This window comes from Tigriopus californicus, chromosome 10 (genome assembly GCF_007210705.1).
Source record: "Tigriopus californicus strain San Diego chromosome 10, Tcal_SD_v2.1, whole genome shotgun sequence".
NCBI lineage: Eukaryota > Metazoa > Arthropoda > Copepoda > Harpacticoida > Harpacticidae > Tigriopus > Tigriopus californicus.
In genome coordinates, this window is record NC_081449.1 from 1,241,710 (window position 1) to 1,255,735 (window position 14,026).

The 14,026-nt window shown below is 48.9% G+C and overlaps 3 protein-coding genes across 8 annotated transcripts; 2 read left to right on the top strand and 1 right to left on the bottom strand.

Moving 5' to 3' along the window:
• Positions 1-129: 129 nt before the first annotated feature.
• LOC131889224 (uncharacterized) lies at positions 130-2,008 on the top strand. Its single transcript, XM_059238283.1, has one exon. The coding sequence runs from the start codon at positions 479-481 to the stop codon at positions 1,841-1,843; it is 1,365 nt and encodes a 454-aa protein (XP_059094266.1). The 5' UTR covers positions 130-478; the 3' UTR covers positions 1,844-2,008.
• On the bottom strand, positions 1,954-13,324 carry LOC131889222 (polycomb protein SCMH1-like). Of its 6 annotated transcripts, none has more exons than XM_059238276.1 (7): positions 13,175-13,324; positions 11,323-12,208; positions 11,122-11,255; positions 10,887-11,044; positions 10,553-10,805; positions 2,559-10,478; positions 1,954-2,403 (listed from the first exon to the last, which is right to left on the bottom strand). In XM_059238276.1, the coding sequence occupies exons 2-6, from the start codon at positions 12,194-12,196 to the stop codon at positions 9,234-9,236; spliced, it is 2,664 nt and encodes an 887-aa protein (XP_059094259.1). In that variant the 5' UTR covers positions 12,197-12,208; positions 13,175-13,324; the 3' UTR covers positions 1,954-2,403; positions 2,559-9,233. The 6 variants fall into 6 exon arrangements, with proteins under 6 accessions (XP_059094259.1, XP_059094258.1, XP_059094261.1 ...); XM_059238275.1 differs by having other exon boundaries at positions 13,171-13,322; XM_059238278.1 differs by having other exon boundaries at positions 13,111-13,259.
• LOC131889226 (post-GPI attachment to proteins factor 2-like) lies at positions 6,815-8,554 on the top strand. Its single transcript, XM_059238284.1, has 2 exons — positions 6,815-6,952; positions 7,386-8,554. Exons 1-2 carry the CDS (start codon positions 6,833-6,835, stop codon positions 8,031-8,033), a joined length of 768 nt encoding a protein of 255 aa, XP_059094267.1. The 5' UTR covers positions 6,815-6,832; the 3' UTR covers positions 8,034-8,554.
• Positions 13,325-14,026: the final 702 nt, after the last annotated feature.

The window sequence follows — 14,026 nt, forward strand, 5'->3', positions numbered from 1 at the left end:
CCCCCCCCTGTTCACACCTGGCATTTCCCCCAGCATCCAGCTCATCCATCACCGGACTGGCTGTTATCAGGAGCGCTGGCCGGGACGGACTTGAGCGTCCTAGTCATCCATAGGGAGCCTTGTCAAGCCGTACTCCTCGCCTAGTCATCAGTCTTAGTTTGTTGACAAAGACACCCAAGACACATTGCCACAATATCCTGGCATGGCCATCACTCCGCTCCCATAAGGCATTGATATTCAGCCCGACGCAGAATTTATGAGTCCTGATTGAAGATTCAAAAGTGAGTCAGTGCTTGGTTTGTGATTCCGGCCCGTCTGACCTGACACACGCACACCAGCCAGAGTCTGATTGGGACGAGTCCTGACCAAAACGGGTGGGCCCCATCCCTGACGACGCTCGGGGATGACGACCCATGACCTCAGCCTCGCGGATTAAGCCGACCTTCAGGCCCGTGATTGGCCCGGGTGTGGCGTGATCATGGCTCAACAACCCCAAGCCCCGCCCCTGTCACCCATGAGCGATGGGGCCTTGCGCGCCGCTTTGGCTCAACTGATGAGTCCAGAGCGCATCCCGCCCATCAATGAGCACACTCGAGCCGGTCTGCAACGCCGGGTCCAGCGTGACCTAGACCCACGGGCCCAGACCTCGGTTCCACCCGCGATTGAGCCCGAGCCGGTCGCCGGTCCGCCTCAGTCTTGCGTGCAAACCCTGGTTTTTTTCGATTTAGAGGCCACGGGGTTGCGCGGGTCCAGGCCCCGCATCACGGAGTTGGCCTTGGTCGCCATACACGTGACAGCCTTCCGGGACTTCCAGCGAACTTTAAGTCAAAGTGATGACCCGAGTCAAGCCCGTCCCCGCGTCTTGAATCGATTGAATCTGTGTTTTCGTCCGGGGCGGCCCATTCCTCCCTTGGTGTCGGATTTGACCGGATTGGATAACCAAAACTTGGCGGACCAACCCCGCTTTTCCGACCAGACCGTGGCCTTATTGCGTGTCTTTTTGGACCAACTCCCCGCCCCCGTGTGCTTGCTGGCCCACAATGCTCGGGCTTATGACGTACCTTTACTACGGGCCGAAATCCGTCGGGCCTCAACCAACGGTCAGCCCGTTACCTTTGATTACCCCGTATTGGACACTCTACCCGCCCTTCGTCAGATTTGTGCCCACCGTTCGAAAGACGAAGAGGGTCCATCGGCGCATTCCAGCGCCGGTCATGGTCATCCGGACTATGATGACCTCGGGGTGCGGCCGCTCGTTGACTCGGATTCGGAGCTCGAGCTGAACCCGGAGGAGGACGACATAACCGATCAGGATCTCCTGGCCGCCTCGGTGGCCACCCATCGCGAAACGTGGGAAGGGGCCCAAACCCCATCGCTCCCTGCCACGCCCAGCAAAGGGTTCTCCACGCCTCTAACTCCGCCCACCTCGTCGGCCAAGCGACCGCCGACGCATAATCACCGGGTCAAACCGACGCCGCTACCGTTCGTCGGACGGCCCGATTCCTGCCTCGATCCCCTCGACGTGACACCGGATCGAGCCTGTGCCCGGAGTCCCGGTCATAACCCGCCCCCTCCTGCCCCCAAGCGACGCAAGAAAGTCCCCGCTGACCCCGCATCGTCGGCCATGAATCGAGCTAAAAAGCGACTCGACTTCGACCAACCTCCGTCTTTCAAACTCCCTCTTCTGCATCAACACTTCTTGGGGTCTTTACCCCGCGAATCCCACGGGGCCGAGAGTGATTGCCTCAGCCTTTTACGCGTGTGTGCCACACAAGCATCGGCCATCCTGGACCTAATCCCTAATAGGTCCCAGACATTGGCCAGTGCCGAACCCATGTGGTGAAAAATGAATCTATGCACCCCCCGTCCGCTTTATTGTTGTATGATTGACACACGAGTTGTCAAACCTCAAAGAATTTTACATTCACAAAAATATATATATATATACATGTATGTGTGTAGCTATGAACCCGCATTTATTTTCAACAATAAACAGTATTGAAAAGTCTGATCTGGAATACGTGAGCCTTGATTTGCGGTTAAAATACCAAGCGTACCGTCGTCCAGCTAGGCTACAAAAAAATGAGGCACTTGATGGGCCTGCCTTCTGTTCCAATCGTGTTTCGTTCAATGAAAATCAATTCATTTCAATAACGACATCAGTAATTCCACCGACCGTGCTGCGTTCTCCGCCATTTGGGCATAAGTGAGGTTCTCGGGGGTGGGCGAGGCCTTAGCGATTTGACCAACAGTCCAAGCCGCTCCTCGAGCCGCTCCCACCGCATACGAAGCCCGCTCCCGACGACAAATCTGGTTGGGATTGGCTATGATGCCCGCCACAATCGTCACACATTCCGTGGCATTCAAAGTCTCGCTCAGGGCTTGAGCCCTCGTTTGGTCGTCCTGCAGCATTAAAGAAAAAGCGCTGATTCGGACATTCTCACCCTATTTGCTATTGGTCATGAAATGACAACCAAGCCGCATCTTGTGGCATTTGGAAATCGAAAAGTTCTACTCTTTTTTTAAGCATCTTTGGGGGCCAAGAAAATGTTACTCACGGGTGAGGCGACGAATTCAGCCATCGAAATCGTTGGCTCTAAACAGGTATTATGTTGATGAATGCGAGTGAGTGTCGGACAAACCGTCAGATTTGCGGTTAATCACTTGTGACCTTTGGGGATCACGGGCTTTGGGTTACAAGAAAAAGTTTTTGATGTTGCTACTTGAACGTTTGGTGATAACTTGTTTTACGTAGTCCCGAAGTAAGCTGGTCATGAAATCAGTAGAGGGAGGGTTGGAATGAAAGCAAAATTTGGCACCTCTGGACCTATTCTCATTTTTTTTATGAAAATTAGCACAGTACGATCAAACCAGCCTGCCACATCAGTAAAATAAATTAGCACCATTTTAAAAAGTATGGACACTTCACGGAGAATCTAAACAGAGTACATGGTGGGCTACCCAATGCAAAAATTGCCTAGATAGTAAAAGTTCTCGGGTTACTTAACGACCAGAAGCGAGTTTTTTCAACGCTCGTACCTCTGAGTTTAGGCTTGGACGTTAACACGCATAAGCATCAGCTCACCAGTTTGGCCATTGTATTTTTATACCAATCTGGCAATCTTAACCCTACAAACATTTCAAACATTTTAAATATGCAGTCAACACCAAGATCTTCAGAGCTCTTGTAGATAAACATGACAGATCACAACTGCAAAGCAACTATAGAGACGTGTAAAGAACCGGATCGGATTACAGGTGTGTGAGCTACTTAGGCTGCGCCACAATCGCGGCAAGAACTACCATGATTTTAGCACATCCAGTGCTTCCAAATTTTCATTGACAAAATTGTACGCTATGTTTTGGAAATTGTTCGACAATTATTTTGAACCATTTAAGTTCAACATTCATTTGATAAAGATGACATTTCATCACAAGTGATAAAAATATCCAGAAAATACAAAAAAAATCTTTGGTACCAATCACTTTGTCATGAGTAAGAAGTGTGGTGACACTTCCTTCATGGCAGAACCAGAGGGCGCACTAGTATGAAATCCCAAAGCTTCACACCCCTCTATAACTCAGCTTTGGCCTGGACAAGATCCCCTCCAGTCTTTGAGTTCTTCTTGGCCTGGGCCAACACAATCAGAAAGTCCTTCAATATGCACAAGTCCAAGAGTCTAAAGTTTACCACCACTGTACAGTGTGGACGGACAAGGCCTGTAAGTAATGTCAAGGGAGGTGGATCTTGGAGTAATGATGGACCAGGGCCTGACATTGTCGGTAGACATCATTAGGATTGTTTGTAAAGCTTGCCAGATTCTAGGTATGACATACCTCACATTTCAAGTCTAGAAAACACGTTGTTCTGGTTCAAAACTTTTTTGAGACCCAAACTAAAATTCGATTTTGCTGTTTGGTTGCCGTAGCTTAAAACGGACTTTGACAGAGTTGAAGGAGTCCAGCAGAGATCTATGCGGTGGTGGTGACACTTGTGACCCCTTCAATATAAAGAATGATTGAGAGGGTTAGGCCTGTACTAGCTTTCGGGCAGAAGGTTTGTGGCAGATATTATGGTGATCCACAACATCAAACATAACTGAGTAGCACCGCCACCTGACCTAACAGAGACACTCTTGGAACCAACAAGAATACACAACATCAGAACCAACAAGCAAGAACCCCTCCCTAATTTGATCTCAGTACAAAGAAGAACACAAAGCCGGGCAGTACGTTTCCCCGAATCAAATTCCCCTAGGGATAAGGCAAAAACAAATCAGTCAAATATTTAAACAGTACAGATGATGCTTGATCTGCTACAATACAGCTCAATAACAACAGCCATTACAAAATAATGCAGGAAATGACCAACAAAGCTAAATGTGACTGCGTGTGCCTAGGGCTCTTTAGTGGAAGAGTGCAAGCATGAAGAGCAACCTCTGACGAGTACAACCTTTCAGATCCAAGAACATGATTTTCATTACAAAGATATATGTTAAATACCAATTTTCAACCATTAGACGTAGTCCATTCTTGGCAACTGCTAATCAAGGAAATAATAAGCATGATGTGGCACGCATATTTGACAAGAGACTTTAGCAATTGTATACTAATTTTGCCACATATGAGGAAAATACAGGCAACTCTGAAAGCAAAGTAAAACGTGGAGATTTTCCATCATATGTTTAGACTTAACTTTTTAAGGTAAGAAAACACATGTGTGAAAGAACTAAGCTGAACATATAAAGAGTGAAAGGTAATAAATAGACAAATTACAACCTTTCATTTCAATAGTAATGGGAATTACATTCCTTGCAGCGGTTAGAAAAGCCCGTGAAAAACAAAACCAAAAAAAGGATTTATCATGATGAGAATGGAATATTTGTAAACATATGTTTTTTTTTCTTTTTTTTTGTTAGCAGACTTCTTTACCACCACTGGAATCCAGGCTCGTCCATTTACAATGACGCCTCTTTTCCAGGATCTAAATTCAAGCTTATGCCCTTTTGATCCATGACATGACCAAGTTGCTTCTAGAGATTTTCTCAAATTTTTCATTTACACAAAGTTCATGAATCATACTTCACGCTGTGGTAAAAATACCCTTTAAAGTTTTGACGGAAATTCCCAAACACATCTTGGCAATTTCCTACCTCAAAAAATCACGGGGAAATATTTTGATTTTATTGCTTTATGGAATTCTACACCACATGAAAAAGTTACATACCTAAAACCATTATAAAAACCAAATTTTTCAAAAACCTATTCAATGTAAATTGGAAGCACACTTAGTTGGCTCTTGAATATAAATTATGATATCATCTAGCCACACTGGCTAAAAAAACGATGAAATTTGGACCACTAAATCCCATGTAACTACGTAGCGGTGAAATAGATGATATCATAAATTATATTCAAAAGCGAAGTAAGTTTTATCCTAATTTAGATTGAATAGGATTTTGAAAATTTCAGTTTTTAGGCAAGTAAGTTCTTCATGTGGGCTAGAATTCCATAAAGCAACAAAGTCAAAGTTGTGCCCTATGACTTTTTGAGGTAGAAAAATGCCAAGCTGTGTTTGGGAATTTCTATGCACACTTGATAGGGCTTATTGAACACCGTGTTGATTTATTCACCAACACAAAGTCCCTGGACTCTAAAACAGAAGCCTCTGCCATAGGGACCTTAATCTGAACCCCTTGGGAGTGCGGCTGCCATCGGTTCCATGAACGTCTGTGCTTCTGCCTCGGTGGTTCCTTCGGTCCTGGATCTCCTGACGCCAAGGGCTCCATAATTCAGTCTACTCCCTTGGGCAAGCGGTACATGACAAGTGGTGTTTGGAACTCGATTCAGACTTGATCCGCACCGACCCATTTCCAAGTATATACGTACTGCATGTACGTATACAGGGTTGGAACAGAATTGAACCTCGTCTGTGTGTCTCGTCACTCGTCAGCCCTGGGAAAACTGAAAGACACTCACATGGGGCCTAAATGTAGCTGTATAGAGCTAGATTGAGTTCCTTTTGTCATGTACTGGTAGTATAGCTCTAGATTAATTCGATTTAGTTCAGCTAGCTGTAGGTTCTGTTTTAGGCCTTAGTTGCTACCTCTTTACTCACAGGAGAACTAGGCCTAGGATTATGAACCAAGGGACAATAAATAGATTGGCCACCAACTTGAAGTCTGGTACTTTGACATCCAACAGCTGCACTGCATGTTTCGCTTTTATAGCTTGCGTTTTTTTACTCTTTTATTTTTACTTTCGGTCTCGCCCTTTTAGCGCTAAAACCTGCACCTTCTCCGGGTAGGCTCTGGGCTCTTTTGGGTCCAAACCATGTGGTCACCATCGACACACGTCCATGCATGAAAAGATAAGAGATTAGAGACAAAGATAGCAGCACATGGATGATTGTTAGGTAGGTAGGCAACTCGGTCGAGCTGAAATAAAATCCAACTCTCTAGGCAGGTATGTCTGTCGTGAGGAGTCGCCCTGACGAGCTAAAGTCCCTGCTGGCCAAGCCCGACTCGAATCGATCCAACGACCACTCGACCACTCGACCACTCGACTACTCTCTTGGTAGTTGAGTCTGCCGATCGATCTTGGAGCTCTTGGAGCTCTTGTAGTACCTCGTTCGATCTGCCAGTCTAATCGAGCCATGTTCGCCGTGGTCGAGGTTGACCGGACTTCGTGATGCTGTGGCCGTCCTCCATCTTCTACTCATCTCCACTGGCTGAGCACTCTTGGCCCCGGCGGCGGGGTTCCAGGACCAGCACCAAGCGGAGCAACCGTCCCTACCATTCCCGGGATTCACCGTCGCCGCCACCCGACCGCCATGAACAACCCCAGTCAGCCCATTCTACGGTGGCACTTCCGCCAGCTTTTAGCCGCTACCGTGGGACTGCCCTTCATAGCGGCCGTGGTCTGCGTCTTGACCACCATCGTCCGATATCCGGTAAGGCGTCTGGGCGAGAACCCACTTTAAAACACGGATCTAGGGTTCAAGAGCGGGAATGTGAGGATGAGCCTAGGGCATCTAATACGATTTTGGGGCTAGGGGGTGGGGGAAACCTTCGAATTTCGAAATTGGCGGGGGTCAGGTGTTGGACTTTCTCCAAACACAGCCAATTCTTACCCCTTGGCACTCCATAAAAGAAGGAACAGGACGAAAAGGGGAAGAAAATGGCTCGCAAATTATCCAACGCCGGGTCGAATTTGATCGCGTTTAAATTGCGCCAATTAGCCGCCTTCACCATTAGTTTGCCGTTAGGGGGGTTCGGGTTCTGTATTGTGGGTTCGATTTGGGACCAGTTTGAGGTATTACTAACAGATACGAATGGAGGGCGATCCGTTCAATGATATGGCGGGTTTCTCAATTTTGTTTCCAGAACGCCACTTATACGCACTGTGAGGTGTCCAATTTCGCCCCCAGTATCTCGGCCGCCATCGGGACCTTCAAGCCGCAGCGATATATTTGGCAGGCGTGCATCTCTCTCCATTGTGCTCCCCGATTTCTTTTCGCCTTCCTCCACGCCCACCACTTCCATCAACGGCTACCGCACTCGCCGTTGAACGCGTTTCTGGTCCAACTCGTCTTGGTTGTACACGTCGTGGAGAATCTCGGCCTGTTGACCTTGACCATCGTAAGTTCGCACGAGAATTTTCCCATCCATAAGACGGCCTTTGGTACGTTCATCTTCTGCTCGCTCATTTACATGACGGTGAGTGTGTACTTGTGCTGTCGGGGCGGTTACTCGGCTCAAAACAATTACGAGCGGTATGCCGTGGTTCTAAAGAAGCGCTTCCTCAAGATCACCTTGTTCAGTGTGATGCTCATGCTGTACTTTTACTGGCGTCACAACGAGTACTGCGAACCATATGTGTACAGCTTCTTCTGTATCTGTGAATACGTGATTGTGCTTTCCAACATGGCCTTTCATGGCACGGCTTATTACGATTTCTACGCCTCCGATTGTCTGGTCACTCGATCCACCTTCGACTACCGACCACTATCAAGTGTGGACACCTCGATTTGAAGACATAGACAATATGGAAGCGCTCAAGGCCACGTTGGCCAAGTTAGAGCAAAAAGACATTGACAACGGGGACTTTGAGCGCAAATCTCAGGTTCGTCAATTCTACCGAGCCTTATATGGCTTGAAACTGACCCCAGAATCCGTCTCGGAACCACTCCAATCAGAGCTAACAGACCCACCTCCTTCGCCAAAACGACCCCGGTTGAACGAGAGTGTCAATCTTGGTGGTAAAGCCAATGCTTCCGAGGAATGTTTGATTCAGGCACTGCGGTCGAATGGTTGGCAAAAACGTGATTTTCAAGTGTTCTTTGAGACCTGTTCCCCAGATCGAGTCCGACCTGTTCTGGAGAAGGCGGGCTTGACTCTGGGCGTGGTGGAAATGTGCTCGTTATGTCAGGCTCTGGTGAGCGACCCACTGCAGAACAACGAGCAATTCGCGCTCATTTGTGAGACTCTGATCGTCCCGAATCTAATGCAAGAGGATGTGATCATTCGTGAAGTGGCTCAATCTGTGATATCCTTGGCCGAGATTGAATTCGATCTCGTGGTTCAGTCAATCTTAAGGCCGTTATTCGAGGTGAATCCTGTGGCACACCCAGAGGTGATTTTAACTTTCATCCGAGACGCGTGTCCGAATGAAGAATCGAGATTGTTTGTGTTCAAGACGTTTCTTCAGAGTCGCGAGTTGCTACAAGATCCGGATTTGATGCTTTTGGAGTGTTTCCTACAAAAACTCGATCCACAATCCGTTCTTCCAAATGAGCTCTTGTTGAGCTTGTGTCCTGTTTTGGTGGCGTCCACGAGTCACTTTAGGAAGAATGCCAAATTTGGAAAGCTCTTGTTGAGTATCTGCAAGAAACTCCCCTCCATCCTTGACCAACGAACCCTTGATTCATTCCAAACCACATTGACCACCCATCAAACATTCGTACGTGCTGCAGCTCAGAAGGAACTCAAGTCACGGACGATTCAATAAAAGCCTTGCTCTGTGGAGGAATTTGATTGATGAAAATAGATGTATTTTCAATACAAGTAAAAATTGCAGGTCACAGCGATATTAAGGGAGAGAAAATCTCACCGATCGCCATTAACATGAACATCGGGAGGTATAGAGGATATTGCTTTCCATAATATGTATATGTTACAAACTTATATATATGTGTGTGTGTGTACGAGTACTGTGTGTGTATGTGTGTGGTTTTACCATTGCGGCATAGGCAAATGCTTCTTCCCTTGGAGCATCTCCACAATGTTCGAGATCTTCAGTGCCGGACCTAGCTTCATGTCCATATAGCGCATCATCATCTCGGACGTGAGGAGTAAGAGCGCTTTGCCGTCAATCTCGTGTGTTTTGAACATCTCCACGTGATGGGCCAGGCTCTTGTCCAACTCTGATATGTGACCCACCACCTGATCTATGGTCCAATCGCCAGGATCACCCGGTAGATTGGACGAATGATACTTGCCCGGCAATTTGAGCGCCGTCGCCTCGGTTTGTACAATGGTCTCTGGTGTTTGAATTGGCGGGGGAAGAGCAGGGGGAGGAGGGTTTTGATATTGAACTGGCAGGATAGTGGTGGGCGTCGACGTGGGGGTCATCACCTGCGGACTGGCCGTGTAGATGGGGTGATGTTGTGTGCGCGGGCTCGAAGCCAAAAAGGTGGTCGGCGTCCCAGGGTAGATGAGCTGATGACTGGGCGCCGCTCCCATGGCCGCCGACGGAGTCATGGTCAAAATCGTGGAGGCGGGCAAAATCGTACTGACTTGAGGGGAAGGCCGGATCTGTTGGAGTTGCTGGTGATAGTCGGCCTTTGGCTGGGCATAGTTCTTATGGGCATTGTGATAGATGGGCAGTTTCTTGTTGGGACTACTACTACTCGGCACCACTTGCGAACTCGAGGTGACAGGCGTCTTGTGGGCGTTGTTGTTCGATTTTCCAGATTTCGAACCTGGCGGTCGGCCTCGAGCTCGAGGCTGATGATCATGTGGGGAGGCCGCACTCTGCTTGGCCGATTTCTTCACGGCCTCCGTCGACTGGGAAAGACGGGGTGTCTTGTTGGGCGATGGCCCGTGAGAATCCAGTCCGGCTGGGCTTTTGTTTGAAGCCGGATGTTTGTTGGGATGTCCGTTTGGCGCGGCCTCAATCGTCCCTTTCCGTTTCAAGGTGCTCGAATGGGTCAAATCTTTCACGTTCTTGGACTTGACATAGGCTAGGGGAGTGGGATTTAGATTGTTCACAGTGGAATGCTCACTTTGGTCTTTCGACGAACCGATTTTGCCTTTTTCGTAGAAGATGTCACAACGCAATTCGTCGAAAAGGATCTCCATAAAGTCCCACACATCCTCACTCTTGTCCATTTTGGGAAGACGAATAGTCTGCATTTTGTCCTCGAACGACGCAGTGATGATCACTTTACCTTCTCCTTGTCGGAGAAGTCCAAATACCTGAGACAAACAAATAAGGATGTTAATGGTCAACTTACCCCACATGCAAACCAAACATCACAAACGTGAACTACCTCTTTTTGATCGTGCGATACGTCCACGAGATGCTGAACCGACTCTCGAACCACCCGATTCAGAGGGGCGGGACCGAACATGGAGGGCAGTCTCTCCATCTTTTTTCGGTCCAAGAATGGTCCGAGATCTGTGAGAGAGGCGATTTTGGCCTTGTTCACCTTGATGCACAGCTGGGCGGCCGAACTTTGAGGTTGGAGTTGCGGAGGTTGCGAAAGGCTGGATTTGTCGGGACTCGCGCCGCCAAAGATCAACCTGTAAATAAGAAAGAGTCATTTACTTCCGACATCAGGGAATCAGGGGAGAGGACAACAAATATATGGAGATGTCATTTACTTTTGACTACTGTCTGGCTCAGGCGAGTGCAGAGTGGAGGAGGCTTGCTTTCTCACACTTGAACTTTGATTGTTGTTGGGCGGGCTGGAATGGTTGGAAGATGGCGACGTGGAATTGTTCGGCACGTTCACGTTGATCCGAGCTTTTCCCGGGTAATGCTAGATCAAACAATGATTAGTGTGGGTTTAAAGCCATTCCATGGCCAAATGCCAGCATTAGTTGAGAAGGGGCTTACTTTCATGCCAGGGGGTTGAAGAGGGTGGCCCGCCATAGAGCACCATCCCACAGGAAAGATCTCTCGAGAGTCGAACTTGCACCAATAATCAAAGGCTCCTTTCCATCCGTCAAATTGGACGTGGATTTGGTCGTCTGAAAGGATGAACATGGTTTTACTCGTCTCACTTTCTTTCCACATGCAATCCCACCAGCTGCTTACGGTTCACTTCACTGACGGTGGCGCAACATATGAGATGCGGGTTCTTCCGGTCCAGGGCCTCTAGTTTTTGTCCCACTTCAAAGTAGTTCTTCTTGGGAGTCGGTGGCTCAGGTTTGAAGCAACTTTTGGGCGCATTCTTGGCCCCACTTAAGGTTCGGACAAGAAACTTAGGCCAAGAGGTGGCGTTCAGAGTGAAGCCCACGGGAGGCTGCAGCATCCCGCCATTCTTCTCACACACGCCGATCTCATTGAGATCGCTGGAATCGACCATCTTCCAGAAATCATTCTTGGAGTCCGATCCGTCCAAACGGAGTCGAACCCGAGGCCCCAAGGTCCCCACCACGGTGGCAATACACACGGATTGCGAACGCGGATCGAGGGCCTCGAGTTTGAAATCGACTTCAAACTGATTGGGCGGTGGAATGGTCGCTTGTTTGAAGGCGTGACCGGGGGCAGGCTGAGCCCCGGATTCGGCTAAGTAGTCTTTCCAATCGAAAGACCCGTTCGAGTCCTCATCGTCGTCCAATTTGGCCCGAGGACTCAACACGGGCGAGGATTTAGGCGTGTTTTGAACTGAGGTCACACTGGCCGGGGGCGGCGTGACAATGGCCGAAGCGGGTTGAATGCCTTTCCGATGATTCATGAGGCACGGTTCGGAGCAGAACTCTTTCTTACCTCCATGCGTGGGGATCACATACTTGAGGGTGGGCTTGGGCGTGGCGCACTGTTGACATAATGGATAAAGGTTGGCACTGGTCACGGCATTATGAGGCGTCACTCGACCCGTAGAAGAGGAGGACGAGGAAGCACCACCACCCGCACTACCACTGCTCGATGATGGAGTCATAGGCATCCGCATGGTCTGCAAGGCCATGGCCAGGAGTTCCTGAAAAGGCAACACATTTCTAAGTATTTAGGTTGACTCCCTGGGTCTAGCCTTGATCTGCCGGTCACATGCCAAAGAAGGACCTACAGACTACCTGAGGAATATATGGCAAGCCAAAGGGGTGGTACGGCTGTTGGTAAGGCAAAGCCGTGCTGGGCGTCCACACCCGGGTGATTCGATAAAACATGATCAACAACGCTCGACACGTACACGCAAGAAAATCCAGACAACCCACGATTCGGCGATGGTTATGCAAGGCCAGAGACCCACCTACTTTGCAAGTCCNTATTTAGGTTGACTCCCTGGGTCTAGCCTTGATCTGCCGGTCACTGCCAAAGAAGGACCTACAGACTACCTGAGGAATATATGACAAGCCAAAGGGGTGGTACGGCTGTTGGTAAGGCAAAGCCGTGCTGGGCGTCCACACCCGGGTGATTCGATAAAACATGATCAACAAACCCTCCCTCTACTCGTTCTGTGGGCCGGATCGCAACTGAAAATCACCCATTTTCATGTGGCCCACCAATATCATCCGAACAGTCACTCGACACCATAAACGACGCGCTTTACAACCCCAACTTTCACCCCGGATCTTTTACAACCCCAGCCCAATCAGAGGTTCACCTTGACTCTTGTGTCAACCCATTGAATTTTAACCCATTCGTGACTTGTCCTGTCGTAACCTCATCCTTCATGACGCGTTCATTCAATTCAATCTGGACCCCACTGGCTTTTTCCTCTCCCCGAAATCTCGGATTCGACCTGATCGAGTTCAAATTTAGTGGGTCGAACGAGGTTTACGACCCATATCCAATGAGTCCCCCTGACTCAAGCAAGGGTTGGGAGATCACGGGTTGTAAAAGAGGACAAGGAAAAGAAGCTCAACAACGCTCGACACGTACACGCAAGAAAATCCAGACAACCCACGATTCGGCGATGGTTATGCAAGGCCAGAGACCCACCTACTTTGCAAGTCCAGCCCAATCACGTGGCACCGCTCTCCAATGAATCAAAGACAAACAACGTAAGGCATTTCCGGAACGATCTGAAATCCGAAATCCGAAATCCGAAATCCAAAGGCGCTGCTGGCGGTGCTGGCGGTGATGGTGGGCCTGGAATTTCACGGCTTCCCAATTGATCTGAACGATGTTGTTGTGGTTGTTGGGGTTGCTGCCGTTAGCTGCCGTCCTCGTTGTTGGCGTTGTTGACTATCCCGAATAAAAACGGGCGTCAGCCTACAGCCAGCTGGCCGCTTCCCTCAAAGTTTCGGCTGGTTGGGCAGTTGATTCTCAAGAATGAACGATGATGGGCTGACAAATAAAGCGCAACTTTGGCAGTCCGCAAAACAGAGGAATGTCGGACAAAGAACGGGGATTGGGTCGAGATCCGGGTAAGATGGAGGATGCCAGAATGGGTAGGTTCCACGGGTGAATGAGATGTCCATAGGCTTCTGGGACGACTATTAGTGATTTATGCTACTGGTCCCGTTGGGCAGCTAACGCCAGAGGTTGAATTTGTTTTTACGACATCTGCCTGTCTTGCTGTCTTGGCGAAGACGAATACGAGACTGGGATTGGTGAGCTCAATGAATAAGCGCCACCCCTCGTTCTTGGAGATTGGCTGGCCATCATGATGTCCACGTACGTCTCATTTTCTTGACCACCTAATTTACGGCGTCTTACTTCTCAGATCCTGGCCCTCGTCAGGACATTATGGCTGACATGTCAATGTGGACTCCATTGAGAATGATTTGAAGCGGACGCTTCAAAGGGCTTAAGACGGCTTAGGGGATAAAACCCCGGAACTGGAGCAAAGTCA

Bases quoted from the DNA above. Each gene is read 5' to 3' on its own strand.
- LOC131889224 (XM_059238283.1), top strand. From the start codon at position 479: ATGGCTCAACAACCCCAAGCCCCGCCCCTGTCACCCATGAGCGATGGG.
- LOC131889226 (XM_059238284.1), top strand. From the start codon at position 6,833: ATGAACAACCCCAGTCAGCCCATTCTACGGTGGCACTTCCGCCAGCTT. The intron at 6,953-7,385 runs GTAAGGCGTCTG...TTTTGTTTCCAG, and splicing joins CCACCATCGTCCGATATCCG to AACGCCACTTATACGCACTG.
- LOC131889222 (XM_059238276.1), bottom strand. From the start codon at position 12,196: ATGGCCTTGCAGACCATGCGGATGCCTATGACTCCATCATCGAGCAGT. The intron at 11,256-11,322 runs GTAAGCAGCTGG...TCATCCTTTCAG, and splicing joins CACCGTCAGTGAAGTGAACC to ACGACCAAATCCACGTCCAA. The intron at 11,045-11,121 runs GTAAGCCCCTTC...TGTTTGATCTAG, and splicing joins TTCAACCCCCTGGCATGAAA to CATTACCCGGGAAAAGCTCG.